Source organism: Pipistrellus kuhlii, unplaced genomic scaffold, assembly GCF_014108245.1.
Source record: "Pipistrellus kuhlii isolate mPipKuh1 unplaced genomic scaffold, mPipKuh1.p scaffold_m20_p_90, whole genome shotgun sequence".
Taxonomy (NCBI): domain Eukaryota; kingdom Metazoa; phylum Chordata; class Mammalia; order Chiroptera; family Vespertilionidae; genus Pipistrellus; species Pipistrellus kuhlii.
This window is the reverse complement of record NW_023425596.1, coordinates 850,466-864,517: the sequence shown is the minus strand read 5'-3', so window position 1 is coordinate 864,517 and position 14,052 is coordinate 850,466. Positions and strand designations below refer to the sequence as shown.

General features: G+C 57.6%; 2 protein-coding genes across 2 annotated transcripts; both read right to left on the bottom strand.

Annotated features, from left to right (window-relative positions):
- Window positions 1-5,497: 5,497 nt before the first annotated feature.
- Window positions 5,498-8,624, bottom strand: APOC2 (apolipoprotein C2). Its single transcript, XM_036428714.2, has 4 exons — window positions 8,607-8,624; window positions 7,390-7,465; window positions 7,075-7,234; window positions 5,498-5,735 (listed from the first exon to the last, which is right to left on the bottom strand). Exons 2-4 carry the CDS (start codon window positions 7,442-7,444, stop codon window positions 5,645-5,647), a joined length of 306 nt encoding a protein of 101 aa, XP_036284607.1. The 5' UTR covers window positions 7,445-7,465; window positions 8,607-8,624; the 3' UTR covers window positions 5,498-5,644.
- Window positions 8,625-9,189: 565 nt separating this feature from the next.
- APOC4 (apolipoprotein C4) lies at window positions 9,190-10,628 on the bottom strand. Its single transcript, XM_045578209.1, has 3 exons — window positions 10,580-10,628; window positions 10,312-10,459; window positions 9,190-9,393 (listed from the first exon to the last, which is right to left on the bottom strand). Exons 1-3 carry the CDS (start codon window positions 10,626-10,628, stop codon window positions 9,228-9,230), a joined length of 363 nt encoding a protein of 120 aa, XP_045434165.1. The 3' UTR covers window positions 9,190-9,227.
- Window positions 10,629-14,052: the final 3,424 nt, after the last annotated feature.

The following is a 14,052-nucleotide window of genomic DNA, read 5'->3' as shown; positions in this document are numbered from 1 at the left end:
ATATCATCTCCGTCAGGAAACCCTCCCTGACCCCCTTGGCCTGGCAGGGCACCGCCTTTCAGTCCTCCAAGATCCCTGGACTCTCTCACCCCGTACCTGCTCACTTTGGGTCATCAGTGTCCGAAATGGGTGTGGTGTGTCGTGCTTGCCCAGGGCTGTCCTGATTATTGCCGTACCCTTCAGCACTGCTCTGGGGGTGACTGCTGAGTGGAAGGATGAAACTCTGGGTGCAGAAGGTGAACGACTTACTTCTGAGGATCAACACAAGGGCAAGGAGAAACCTTAGACAACTTCTTGCCCAGTTCTCTTACAGAGAATGGTAGTAATAATTCTGTGATATTATCCATCCAGGGACCAATGAACATATTAATTATGTCCCCCAGACTGAGACTTTTGTGGGCCTCTTTTTTGAAAAACATTTTTATTGATTTGTAGAGAGAGCGAAAGGAAGAGGTAGAGAGATACATGGATGTGAAAGCGTAACATCCATCATCGGCTGCCTCCTGCATGACCCCTAAGGGGAATCAAACCCACAATCCAGGCATGTGCCTGACCGGGAATCATACTATTATAGCAAACTCAGTGCACAGGATGATGCTCAACCAACTGAGCCACAGAAAGCAGGGCAGGCATCTCTTTTTATTTTATTTTATTTATTTATTTGGGAGGTATTGATTTTTTTAATTGTCTAAAGTTTTACATATGTCTCCTTTTTCCCCAAATGACCCCCCACCCCGTTTATAGTAATAGTAATAAGGATAAATACAATATTGAATAAGTATTAAAGTGTGGAATTGAAGTGTGATATCTGAAAGTATGGAATGGAATGTAACAAACTGATAAGCACCCTTGAGTGACCTGTATGTAGGAAATAGATAAAGTGATCCGTACCCCATATGTAAGACCGGATAGCAAGGCTCCTGGGACCCGCCGATAAGACACACTGAAGACACATAAAAAGAGCAAACTCCACAGAAGATCAGAGACGTCTTTTCTGCTCCTCCACAGAGGGTTGCTCTCCACTTCCCCTGCCTGCACCCGTCAAAGCTCTGCCTGAGCCTCTAGCCCCGAACCCTGAGCCTCGGACCGTGAGCCGCCGTGAGAGGCTTCAACTGAAGCCGAGCTGCAGCTGCAAAGTCCTCCGTGAACCCTATGTCTTATCAGTGCGGGTCCCGGGTGGCCTGCCTAGGATTCTGGAACCCACCAGGACTCTGGTAAATAAATCGTGAGTGATTCATGGATTGCATGTTTGTCTTCTGTGTAATTTATGCTCGGTGGAATTATTCATTAAGTACCTAGGGTCGTACGTGTCAGATTTCTGGCTGAGGCACCCTTGGTCACCTGTGCATACGTCCCTTATGGAATTATTGGGACACCCCCAAGCAGGCCTCTCTTTTAGAAGTACAAAGTTTTTTGGTTTTTTAAAATATATTTTATTGATTTTTTTTAAATTTTTTACAGAGAGAAAGAGATGGGGATAGAGAGCTAGAAACATGGGTGAGAGAGAAACATCAATCAGCCGCCTCCTTCACACCTTCTACTGGGGATGTGTCCGCAACCAAGGTACATGCCCTCAACGGGAATCGAACCTGGGACCCTTCAGTCCACAGGCCAGCGCTCCACCCACTGAGCCAAACTGGTTAGGGCTGGAAGTACAAAGTTATACAAACAAATTCAAATAGACCACAGAAAGCCCAGGCAAGTGAGGGGCTTTGACACTTAATCTTCAGTTTCACTGTAACCGGTCTCTGCTCTCAGCTCTAGGTACAAAATGCCCCAGTCTGTTTTCCTCTCTCACATGCAGCTGAGCCCTGACCCGGGAAGCGCTAGAGGCTGTCAGCTGGACTGTGACCTTAGAAAGGAGCCCTGCAAAGCCCTCCCAGATAAATTCTTCCACTCCTTCTAACCGGTAAATAAATCACAGGCCAGATCCGCTCCGCCCTCCGCTAGGGGGCGCCCAACACCAACCAGAAGTTGGGATTTCACGTTCTAAGGGAGAAGGAGCCTGGGGACCTGACCTTCTGATTTCCTCAGAAGAGGTTGGGGGTCTGGACTCCTGAGTCTGCGGGAGAAATCGGGGGTCCCTGACTCTTGAGTTCTCAGGGAGAGGAAGTGGGGGGGCCTGGACTCCGGGGTCCTGGGGGGAGCAGGACTGGGGTAGGAGCCTGAGAAAGGAAGGAGGGATCTGGAAAGGGCACTAGGATTGGTTGGACACAGAACTGGCCTGGGCAGAGGTTTGGTTTGGCTTGAGTCCGTGAGAAACAAGTGGACAGAGCAGGGATTGTTCCTCCGGGGTCCCCCCTCCCCAGCACCCCCTCGGTTTGGCAGCCTCAGCTCTTCCCAGGCCCTGGGGATTCAGGGACATTTCCCACAACCCCTCCCCAAGGCCCCTGTTTTCCACTGGGCTTCCAGCTGCCCAGCCCCAGGACCTGGGAAAACGGCCCCAACAGTGCTGAAAGGCTGGCGGAGGTTAATGCCAAGCAGATTGGGAGAAATTCAAGCCCCGTGTCCTCAGAGGCCAACAGTCCCATCCCGCAGGTTTGGGGGCCCAGGACTACCCTCTGTTCCCTCGGAACCCAGGAGTCCAGGTGCCCGGCCCTCTACCCTCAGGCTCTGGCAGTGCCCTCTCTCAGACTGCAGAGCCTCTGTTCTTATCCGCACACCCTGTGCTTTTGACCTGCTGTCCCCGCGGCCCAGACACCCTCTCGAGGTCACTCACCACCCCACTCAGACCTGGGGCCACGGGCCTGTCCCTTCCCTCCCCCACTCTCCAGCAGCCACAGCTCCGCCCACCCTGCAGTGGTCATGCAGAACCCCGTGACTAGCCCAGCCAGGGCCTCTTGGGGGCCCACCCTGCGCGGAATCCACTACTTATCCAAGGTGGCCGCACCCAGGCCTTGATATGCTCACTTTCTCTCCTTTTCTTTTTCGTTTTTTAAAATATATTTTATTGTTTTTTTGTGTGTGTTTTTTTACAGAGAGGAAGGGAGAGGATAGAGAGTTAGAAACATCAATGAGAGAGAAACATCAATCAGCTGCCTCCTGCATTCACTGGGGATGTGCCCACAACCAAGGTACATGCCCTTGATTGGAATTGAACCTGGGGCCTTTCAGTCCGCAGGCCGACGCTCTATCCACTGAGCTAAACCAGTTAGGGCTCTCCTTTTCTTCATTGCTCTCTTGCTACCTGAAGTTATCTCCTCCACTGGTTGGCTTGCTCATCCTCTGCCCACTACTCCTCCCCCACCCCCCGCCTCCCCATTTGTGGCCTCAGGATGGAACAGAGCTATTGGCTCTGAGTAGAAGTTCGGAAATGTTATGACTGTTGCCAATCAGAAGAGAGCGCCTTGCCTGGCTGGTGTGGATCTGTGGTTGAGTGTTGACCTATGAACCAAGAGGTCACAGTTCAATTCCCACTCAGGGCGCATGCCCGGGATTGTGGGCTTGATCCCCAGTAGGGGGTGTGCAGGAGGCAGCCAATCCATGATTCTCTCATCATTGATGTTTTTTGTTGTTGTTGTTTTTAATATATTATATTGATTTTCCACAGAGAGGGAGGGAGAGGGACAGAGAGCTAGAAACGTTGATGAGAGAGAAACATCAACCAGTTCCTCCTGCACACCCCCTACCGGGGATGTGCCCGCAACCAAGGTACATGCCCCTGACCGGAATCGAACCCGGCACCCCCCAGTCCGCAGACCGACACTCTATCCACTGAGCCAAACTGGTTTTGGCTCATCATTGATGTTTCTATCTCTCTCTCTCTCCCTCTACCTTCCTCGCCGAAATTAATTTTTAAAAAAATTTTTTTTTTAAAGAAAAGAATAAGAACACGGTGGCCATGTAGCTCAGATGGTTGGAGTGTCAACCCGATAGGCTAAGGTTTCTGGTTTAATCCCCAGCCAGGACGCACACAAGAAGCAACCAATGAATGCATAAATGAGTGGGACAACAAAGCAATGTTTCTCTCTCTTTCTCTCCCCCCACCCTTCCTCTCTCTCAAATCAATAAATAAAAACGTTAAACCCTAATTGGTTTGGCTTAGTGGAAAGAGCATAGGCCTGATAACTGAAGGGTCCCGGGTTCAATTCCCTCAAGGACACATACCTCAGTTGCAGGCAGTGGAGGGCGTGCAGGAGGCAGCCAATCAGTGATTCTCTCTCATCATTGATGTTTCTCTCTCTCTCTCCCACTTCCTTTTCCTCTGAAATCAATAAAAAATATGTATATATATTTACGCCAAGACCGGTTTGGCTCAATGGATAGAGCGTTGGCTTGGGGACTGAAAGGTCCCGGGTTCGATTCCGGTCAAGGGCATGTACCTTGGTTGCGGGCATATCCCCAGTAGGGGGTGTGCAAGAGGCAGCTGATCTATGTCTATCTCTCATCGATGTTTCTAACTATCTCTCTCTCTTCCTCTCTGTACAAAATCAATAAAATATATTTAAAAAAAAAAATGTATATATATTTTAAGTTAAACCCTGGCTAGTGTGGCTTAGTTGATTGAGCATCATCCTATGCACCAAAAGGTTGTCAGCTCTATTCCAATCCCATAACATGTTATGGGATTGGATCTCCAGGGTGCTTATGGAAGACAATCAATTGATGTATTTTTCATATCAATGTGTCCCCCCCCTCTCTCCCTTTCTTTCTCTTAAAAAAACACAATAAAATATTTTAAATTAATTTTTAAAAAGAACTAACAAAAGATACCACAAATCTTTAATCACTAAAACTATGTGGAATTGGGCCAAAACCCAATACAAAGCACTGTGAGGGGCCACATGCAGGCAGGACTGTGCCTTTCCCTGCTGTGCCCCCAGAGCCTGGTAGGGTCTCAATAAATGCATGTGAGGTGAATGGATAGCAACTGCCATGGAGCAGGTCTGTCCTCACGGGTCCCAGCCAACCTGGGCACTGACTTCCAGTGGTCAGCAGTGACTTGTGGGCACCAGTCTCCCCTCTGTCACACGCTCCACTCAATGGACGGCACATCTATTTTTATTTATTTTTAAATATATTTTATTGATTTTTTACAGAGAGGAATAGAGAGTTAGAAACATTGATGAGAGAGAATCATCGATCAGCTGCCTCTTGCACACCCCCTACTGGGGATGTGCCTGCAACCAAGGTACATGCCCTTGACTGGAATAGAACCTGGAACCCTTGAGTTCGTAGGCCGACACTCTATCCACTGAGCCAAACCAGCTAGGGCTAGATGGCACATTTAAAGTGTCAGCCCACAGCTTGGACACTGTTAGAGGCCCCTGCAGGGATGCTGTGTCCATGGCTGGTCATTTTATAGATGAGAGAGAAGGGTCTTGGTGAAAGACAGTCTCTAATTTTGTTGTTCTGATCATTTATTGTTGTTATTTACCTCTTTATTTCCTCTAACCGGGCTAGGGCTGCCTGTGTATAATAGGCACTCAGTAAGTGTTGGCTGGACTGAAAGAGCCTCTTCATCTTGGTCCCTGAGGTCTCAGAAAAGCAGCCACATCAAAGAGAACAAACTTGGCTTTTTTCTTTTTATTGATAAGAAATCAGGCTAAAGCTGAGAGCAGGATGCTGAGGGCTGCTAAGAAGTGGGAGCGTCAGGGTGGTCAGGGAGCCATGGCGTCTGGACTATGTGACTGGGGCCCAGCTGTTACTCCTCTCCCCTCAGCAGAGAAAGGAGCTGGTCAGTAAAAATCCCTGTGTACGTGGTCATAGCTGCTGTGCTTTGGCTGTACACATCCCTGTGGAGACAGGACAGAGGGTTTGAGAAGGGATGGGGCTGGGGGCCTGGACCCCTGGGTGTGAGGGAGGAGGGGCTGGGTATTTGGACTCTTGATCTGAGGGAGGAGGGGCTGGGGGCCTGGACTCCTGGGTCTGAGGGAGGAGGGGCTGGGGGCCTAGACCCCTGGGTCTGAGGGAGGAGGGGCTGGGGGCCTGGACCCCTGGGTCTGAGGGAGGAGGGGCTGGGGGTCTGGACCCCAGGGTCTGAGGGAGGAGGGGCTGGGGGCCTGGACCCCTGGGTCTGAGGGAGGAGGGGCTGGGGGCCTGGACCCCTGGGTCTGAGGGAGGAGGGGCTGGGGGTCTGGACCCCTGGGTCTGAGGGAGGAGGGGCTGGGCCCTGGACTCCTGGGTCTGAGGGAGGAGGGGCTGGGGGCCTAGACCCCTGGGTCTGAGGGAGGAGGGGCTGGGGGCCTGGACCCCTGGGTCTGAGGGAGGAGGGTCTGGGGCCTGGACTTCTGGGTCTGAGGGGGGAAGGGCTGGGGGTCTGGACCCCTGGGTCTGAGGGAGGGGGGGCTGGGGGGCTGGACCCCTGGGTATGAGGGAGGAGGGCTGGGGGTCTGGACTTCTGGATCTGAGGGGGGAGGAGCTGAGGCCTGGACTCCCTGTCTGAGTGGGGAGGGGCTGGGGCCTAGGCTCCTGGGTCTGAGGGAGGAGGTGCTGGGGTCTGAACTCCTGGGTGTGAAGGAGGCGGGGCTGGGGCCTAGGCTCCTGGGTCTGAGGGAGGAGGTGCTGGGGTCTGAACTCCTGGGTGTGAAGGAGGAGGGGCTGGGGGTCTGGACCCCTGGGTCTGAGGGAGGAGGGGCTGGTGGTCTGGACCCCTGGGTCTGAGGGAGGAGGGGCTGGGGGTCTGGACCCCTGGGTCTGAGGGAGGAGGGGCTGGGGGTCTGGACCCCTGGGTCTGAGGGAGGAGGGGCTGGGGGCCTGGACTCCTGGGTATGAGTGGGGAGAGGCTGGGGCCTGGACTCCCTGTCTGAGTGGGGAGGGGCTGGGGCCTAGGCTCCTGGGTCTGAGGGAGGAAGTGGTGGGGTCTGAACTCCTGGGTGTGAAGGAGGAGGGGCTGGGGGTCTGGACTCCTGGGTCTGAGGGGGTAGGGGCTGGGAGCCAGAATCACATGTCCTTAGGGTAAAGGTGGCTGCAACCCAAGCTTCTGGAATCCTAGGTAGGACAGGGCTGGGATCTCCGAATCTCAGGTTCTGATGGGGTTGGGGGATGGAGACTGAGGTACTTGGGCCTTGAAAGAGCCTAGGTCTGAACTAGACCCTGGGTCTGAGGGAGCAGGGGCTGGGGCTGGGGCGATACCTGATTTTCTCGTCCATGGAGGGCAGGTAGGTCTTCCTGTACAGGTCGTGGGCGGCGGTCTTGGCTGAATCCCAGTAACTAAGAAGCGATTCCTGCATCTGGGAGAACAGCGTGGGGCCCGCAGCCTCACCCTGCAGGGGCGTAGGGGTCCCCTGGACCTCTGTAGGGGAGACTGAAATAGGAGGGCTGATGGGCCTGCAGCAGAGGGCCCTGGGCAGGGAAGGAAGGAGGAAGGGGCAGGGCCAGGGCCAGACCAGAACTGTGACGGGAAGATGCTTAGGGCACAGACCCGCCTCCCCTGCCAACCACACTCACCAAATCCCAATACCAGGAGGAGGACACACAGAGCCAGGATGTGTCGGGTTCCCATGGTGTCGGGTGACCTGGAACACTGAGGAGGGGGGGGCAGGGCCGTGGAGGCATCTACTCCTGGGGTCCCCGCCCTCAAAGGGGGCCTGAGCTCCCTCTCCCTTGCCCCCCAATCCAAGTCAAGTTCCCCATGCGCCTCCCTGTCTAACATTCTGTGATTCTACTCCTGATTTTAATGTTGTAACCCTAACATCCATTCATTCACTCCGGAGCATTTCTTGAGCCTCTGTTACGTGTCAAGCACAGCTCTGGGCCTGGCCGTGAGCACAGCGACCCAGCCCTTAGGAAGCCGACAGGCAGCGAGCAGATATTGAAAGAGGGTGATGCAGCGTGTCCCTGGAGATAGGTGCTGGGGGGTGGGGGGGCTGTGCCAGGGCCGGGGAGGCCCCGCTGAGGAGGCATTCACGCTCAGACCCAGCCCATGAGGGCCGGGCCGCAGCTCAGCTAAGCACCGGTGTGGGGATGACAGGTGTCTGCTCTCCCCCTCGCCGCTCCCTCAGCCGGTGTCGCTGTGGAGGGGTGGAGAGCTGGCCCTGGACGGGGACCCGCATGGGCCAACGTTCCACAATTCTAATTTCTGTGAATCTAGCACCCTGACTTTTCTTTTCTTTTCTTAATCCTCACCCGAGGATCTTTTTCCATTGATTTTTTTTTTTTTTTTTTTTTTTGAGAGAATGAGAGAATAAGAAAGAAAGAGAGAGAGAGACGTTGACTGGTTGCCTCCTGCATGTGCCCCGGGACCAGGGCCAGGAATCCAGCCTGCAGCCGGGGTACATGCCCTTGACTGGAATCGAACCCGGGACCCTTCAGTCTGAGGACTGACCCTCTCTAGCCACTGAGCCAAACCCGCAAGGGCCATCCTGACTTGCTTTTTTAAAATATATTTTTATTGATTTCAGAAAGAAAGGGAGAAGGAGAGAGAGACTAGAAACATCAATGGTGAGAGAGAATCTGATGGGCTGCCTCCTGCACGCCCCCCACTGGGGATCGAGCCCACATCCCAGGCCTGTGTCCTTGACCAGGATCGAACCCGGGACCCTTCAGTCCGCAGGCCGACGCTCTATCCACTGAGCCAAGCCGGCTAGGCCAGGGCCATGCTGACTTGTGAACACTCTTTGCTCCCTCCCTGCTGACCCCCCCCCCCATGTGGGCCCCACTCTTACCAGACTCCGGAGGCGGGCGGTCCTCACCGGCTCCCGGGGCAGGGAAAGGCTTTATAGCTCTCGGGCTCCACGTCCCCTCGGCCGGGCTGCCTAGGCCAAAGTCCAGGCCAACACAGCCACGGGGCGGGGGCGGGTCCCGAGGGCAGCCACATGCCCTGAGGCCACGCCACCGGAGCCCCCCCTGAGCCTTCACCCCGAGAGTGACCGGCCGGGAGGGGGCTGGGAGGGGCCGGCGGCTTTGGGCACCCCCGCAGGAGTGGGATCTGGGGTCTCCATCACGTGGACCTAGAAGCCACGCTCTGAATGAGGGGGTCTCTGCGGGGACCTGCGAACCCACCTCCTCTCCAGCTGCCACCCTCCACCCCACCCCGAGGAGCCTGCCGTCTGCACCCCACAGGAGCCCGAAGTGGGTATGAGGCCCGAGGGAGGGCGTCCCCTGACCTCGTCCCCCCAACCGCCCCGGCCCCCGCCCCCGCCCCGCACGCACACCCCTCCCTTATGGGGGGCCGCTTCCGCTGTCACTCGCTGCGGGTGCGTGGGGTGGGCTCGTCGCGGGCCCCACTGAGAGAGCTCGGGACAGGCACACAGACAGGAACGGTTTATTGTGCGGCTGTGGGCTCGCTAACCCCGGCCGCCCTCCCCGCAGAGGAGCTGGGGACACAGACTGTGGGCCTTGTTCAGGAGGTTGTCCTTGGAGCTTCGGAGCCAGGCCTGGGTGCGGGGGCCCAGGTCCTTCAGGTGGTCCTCATAGTAGGTCTGCATATAGCCCTGGAGGGCCGGGGGGACCCTGGGAGGAGGGATGTCAGTGAGAGCCCAGCCACCCCAACACCTTGCCTCATTTACCTCCTCCTCCCTCAGACCCAGGCCCCCAGCCCTCCTCCCTCAGACCCAGAGTCCAGGCCCCCAGCCCCTCCCCCCTCAGACCCAGAGTCCAGGCCCCCAGCCCTCCTCCCTCAGACCCAGGGGTCCAGGCCCCCAGCCCCTCCCCCCTCAGACCCAGAGTCCAGGCCCCCAGCCCTCCTCCCTCAGACCCAGGGGTCCAGGCCCCCAGCCCCTCCCCCCTCAGACCCAGAGTCCAGGCCCCCACCCTCCTCCCTCAGACCCAGGGGTCCAGGCCCCCACTCTCCTCCCTCAGACCCAGGGGTCCAGGCCCCCAGCCCCCTCTCCCTCACGCCCAGGGGTCCTGGTCCCCAGCCCTCCTCCCTCTGACCCAGGGGTCCAGACCCCCAGCCCCTCCTCCCTCAGACCCAGGGGTCCAGGCCCCCAGCCCTCCTCCCTCAGACCCAGAGTCCAGGCCCCCAGCCCCTCCCCCCTCAGACCCAGAGTCCAGGCCCCCAGCCCTCCTCCCTCAGACCCAGGGGTCCAGGCCCCCAGCCCCTCCCCCCTCAGACCCAGAGTCCAGGCCCCCAGCCCTCCTCCCTCAGACCCAGGGGTCCAGGCCCCCAGCCCCTCCCCCCTCAGACCCAGAGTCCAGGCCCCCACCCTCCTCCCTCAGACCCAGGGGTCCAGGCCCCCACTCTCCTCCCTCAGACCCAGGGGTCCAGGCCCCCAGCCCCCTCTCCCTCACGCCCAGGAGTCCTGGTCCCCAGCCCTCCTCCCTCTGACCCAGGGGTCCAGACCCCCAGCCCCTCCTCCCTCAGACCCAGGGGTCCAGGCCCCCAGCCTCCCCCCCAGGCCCAGGGCCTGGCCTCCTGTGTATACTCACTGGAACCACTGCAAATTTTCTCTGGTCTTTGTCACCAGCGGCTCCACCAGGTCCTTCACCTTTTGGCGCACGAGGCTCCAGGAGCTACTTGCCAGGCCGGGCGGGGGGCTCGGGGTGCCTGCGGGCACCTTTGGCCTTTGGCGGCATTCTGGGTGTGACAGAGGCGCCCTGGGCCGGCTGGCCTCCCAGAACCCTGCTCCCTCCCTGCCCACTGCCACTGCCACCGCCACTGCCACTGTCAGTCCTGGTGCCCACGGGCAGCCCTCACCAGTCCTCTCTCCGCTGGCCTTCACCCCTTGTAGGTCCCCTTCAGCCATTGGTCATCCCCTTCCCCCTCTATGCCCGTGGCCCCTCCTGTCCCCCCTCTACCCGTGCTCCTCTCCCTCAGTGTCACCCCACCGCTCTGACCCGTCTCTGTCCCGCTGCCTCTTCTCCACTGACCTGGCTGCCCCTCGTTCTCCGTGACCCCCAGGCTGACCTCCCTGCGGGGCCCAGGAGCGCGGCACAGCCCGGCACCCGCAGAGCCTCCCAGCCGGCAGCCACCCCGCCGCTGCACACGCACACGCATGTACAGAAGTCCCACGTGCCAGCCGTGTGCCCCCGCCAGGAACTGACCCTCTTCCAGACTCAGCTTCCCTCTCTGTGCAACCGGACGATGCTAGGACCGACCTCGCGGGTCGGTGGGATTCAGGATGAACCCGTGTCACACCGAGGCGCTGTACACGTGTTAAAACTTCACAGGCACACGCACGCCCCGGACGGACTCGCTCCGAGCTCACACCCGCCCTCACACGCGGACACACTCAAAGCTTTTGCATAAAGACCCCATAAAGACACACACACACACACACACACACACACACGCAGGCACACACATGCGTGTTCACAGAGACACATACATTCACCTCGACTGCATACTCATGCTTACCCACACATGCACGACCACTGTCATGTGTTCCAACCCCACCCACATACACACTTTCACACACAACTGCCGCTGACACATACTCGCCAAGAGCGCACATGCCTGCAAACTGCATCCACGTCCACTGTGGGGTCCCCCCGCCCCCCCACGTCCCCCCGCTCCCCGCCCGAGCTGCTCACCCACCGCGCAGGCCAGGACCGTGGCGCAGAGGCAGAGGGCGAGGGCCCGGGGCCTGCCTCCGGGGAGCAGCATTTCTGGGGGCCCTCTCTCTCCGTGCTCGGCAGCCGGGCTGGGGGAGGGGAGCCGCGCCCGCACAGCCCTCCCCGGCCTCCCACGCCCCCTGGCAGGGACTTCAGAGCCAGGGACCTACAGGGCAGTGACGGCCAGAGGCCCCGCCCGCCCCCGCCAGCCTCCCTCCCGCCTGCCTCCCCGGCCCCTGGCAGCACAGGGGGCGGCAGAACCTCCTCTGGCCTCCGGTGCTGACCCAGGTTCAAACCCTGGCTCCGCCCCATGTGACTTTCCCGGGACCGTCACCAGTTCTGGCCTCTGTTTCCTGCTCTGCAAAATGGACCCACAGTCCATGCTCCAGGCGGGACACCCCTTTAAGGACATTATACAGGGAAGGTGTGAACACGGAGCCTGGCAGTGGCTGTGCCATAGGTCACAGCTGTGTCTGATCAGTTCTCTCTTCTCTGACAGCTCTTGGCTGTAGGGCCAGACACAGCTCACCACGTGGCCTGGGCAAGCGCTTCCCCTTCTCTGGGCCTCGGTGTTTTCAAGTGTAAAATGGGGCGGTAATAAGCACCTGCCCTGAGAGTGCTTGTGAGGGCGGGCGAGGCCCGGGGGGGACAGGGAAGCTCCAGGTGTGCGTCGTAGGAGGCTGTCAGCACCAGGTTGGTGCCCAACGCTGGACAGAAAATGAGCCTATTTCGCCCTGGCCGTGTAGCTCTGTTGATTAGAACATCGTACTGATACCCCAGGATTGTGGGTTCAATCCCAGGTCAGGGCAATCCAATGAATAAGTGGAACAACAAATTGATCTCTTTCTCTCTCTCTCTCTCTCTCTCTCTCTCTCTCTCTCGCTCTCAAAACAAAGATAATATAAAACAGAAAATTATTTTATTTTTAAAAAATCTTTATTGTTGAAAGTAATTACCCATGTCCCCTCCCCACTGGCCCCTTCTAGCCCGCCCCATCCTCTACCCCAGGCCTTCACCACCCTGTTGTCTGTGCATATTTATGCACACTGAGTGGCCAGGTTATTATGATCTCTGAACGCATAATAATCTGGCCACTCAGTGTACATCCTATATAATAAAAGGTTAATATGCAAACTGTCCCCTCGACTAGGAGTTCAATCAGCAGGCAGGCCGGCCAACCACCCATGTCCCCTCCCCCTGGCCAGGCTGGGCGGACCCCACCCATGCATGAATTCATGCACCGGGCCTCTAACATAGAGGCCAGATTATTATGTATTCAGAGATCATAATAATCTGGCCAATCACACACACACACACACACACACATATACATACATATATATATACATATATATATACATATATACATATATATACATATATATGAGAAAAATTTTTAAAAATAGAAAATTATTTTTAAAAAGAAGTCCTTGGTCTAGGGTTGCCAGGTAAAATGCAGGACTCCCAGTGATGTGGGAATGTCAGATAAATGATGCATTTTATGTCTAGTATCAGTGTGCCCCACTCAGCATTTGGGAATTATACTAAAAGCGATGTGTTGTGTATTTGAAATTCCAGCCTCAGGGGGCATCCTGTGTTTGCAGGAGGGACCCTGACAGCCCCCCTGGGCCGAGTCTGAGCCCGCACAGGGGTCAGGGCCCGGCCAGGGCGGCCGAGAGACGGTTCGCACAGCCCGGCGCTGCCAGGTACGCCGCCGGACCGGGGCGGTGTCAGCAGTTGTTTATGGAGCTTGTGCTTCCCCAGCACCGGGCGCTCCGGGGGCTTTAGCGCATTAACTCCGTTAACTCCCTCCCTGACTTCACTCTGCCTCCTTCCCATCCCGCAGATGGGGAGGCTGAGCCTGCGGGTGGGAGCGAGGGTGGGGCCGCCTGCCCACGCACAGCCCCGCACCCACCCGGCCCTCTCACAGGACCTCCCCGGCCAGAGCGACCGCTGCCCCACCTACCCCACCTACCCCCATCCTCCAGGCCAAGGGGCAGGTGGGAGGGGGTGGGGGTGGGCCTGCCGGGAGGTCTCTGACCCCTGCCCCGCTCCAAGGTCAGCCAGACTGTTTGCTGTTCGCTTCTTGCAATGTTTGCCCACCTCGGGGCCAGGAACAGGCTGAAGGTCGCTGGTTCAGGGTGGACCTCAGAGGCAGCTCAAAAACAACATGGGGGGGGGGCGGGGGCGGACACTGGGGCAGAGAGGGCCTGAGGAAGGTGCGGGGGGTGGGATTTGCAAGTGGTAGGCAGGCCCGCTGAAAGGTGAGGCAGAGGCCGGAGACCAGGACACGGGCTTTATTGGACGGGAGGGACCTGCCGGGCTGGCTGCCTCCCAAAGGAAGCGAGCACACCTGCAGGGGTGAAGGCGCCTTTTGGGGGGGAGACGGGAGGGGGTGGGGCTTAGGGCACTCGGCACGCGCTGATTGGCGGTTTCATGTAAGGCACATGATTGGGACTTAGGGATGGGGGCTTGGGGTACTTGGCAGGTGCTGATGGGCGGTTCATGTACAGTCCATGGAAGGCGCCTGGTGAGGCGCTCAGGAATGTCCGGCCGCAGGTGCCGGTTACGTCATTCTCCGCCCATCGGCTGGGGGAAGGGAGGTCTGTCACCAGC

Coding starts and splice junctions, on each gene's coding strand:
- APOC2 (XM_036428714.2), bottom strand. CDS start 7,444: ATGGGAACCCGACACATCCTGGCTCTGTGTGTCCTCCTCCTGGTATTG. Junction 7,235..7,389: donor CCTCCTGGTATTGGGATTTG/GTGAGTGTGGTT, acceptor TCTCCCCTACAG/AGGTCCAGGGGACCCCTACG. Junction 5,736..7,074: donor TCCATGGACGAGAAAATCAG/GTATCGCCCCAG, acceptor CTGTCTCCACAG/GGATGTGTACAGCCAAAGCA.
- APOC4 (XM_045578209.1), bottom strand. CDS start 10,628: ATGGCTGAAGGGGACCTACAAGGGGTGAAGGCCAGCGGAGAGAGGACT. Junction 10,460..10,579: donor GGCCAGCGGAGAGAGGACTG/GTGAGGGCTGCC, acceptor TGTCACACCCAG/AATGCCGCCAAAGGCCAAAG. Junction 9,394..10,311: donor GAAAATTTGCAGTGGTTCCA/GTGAGTATACAC, acceptor CCCTCCTCCCAG/GGTCCCCCCGGCCCTCCAGG.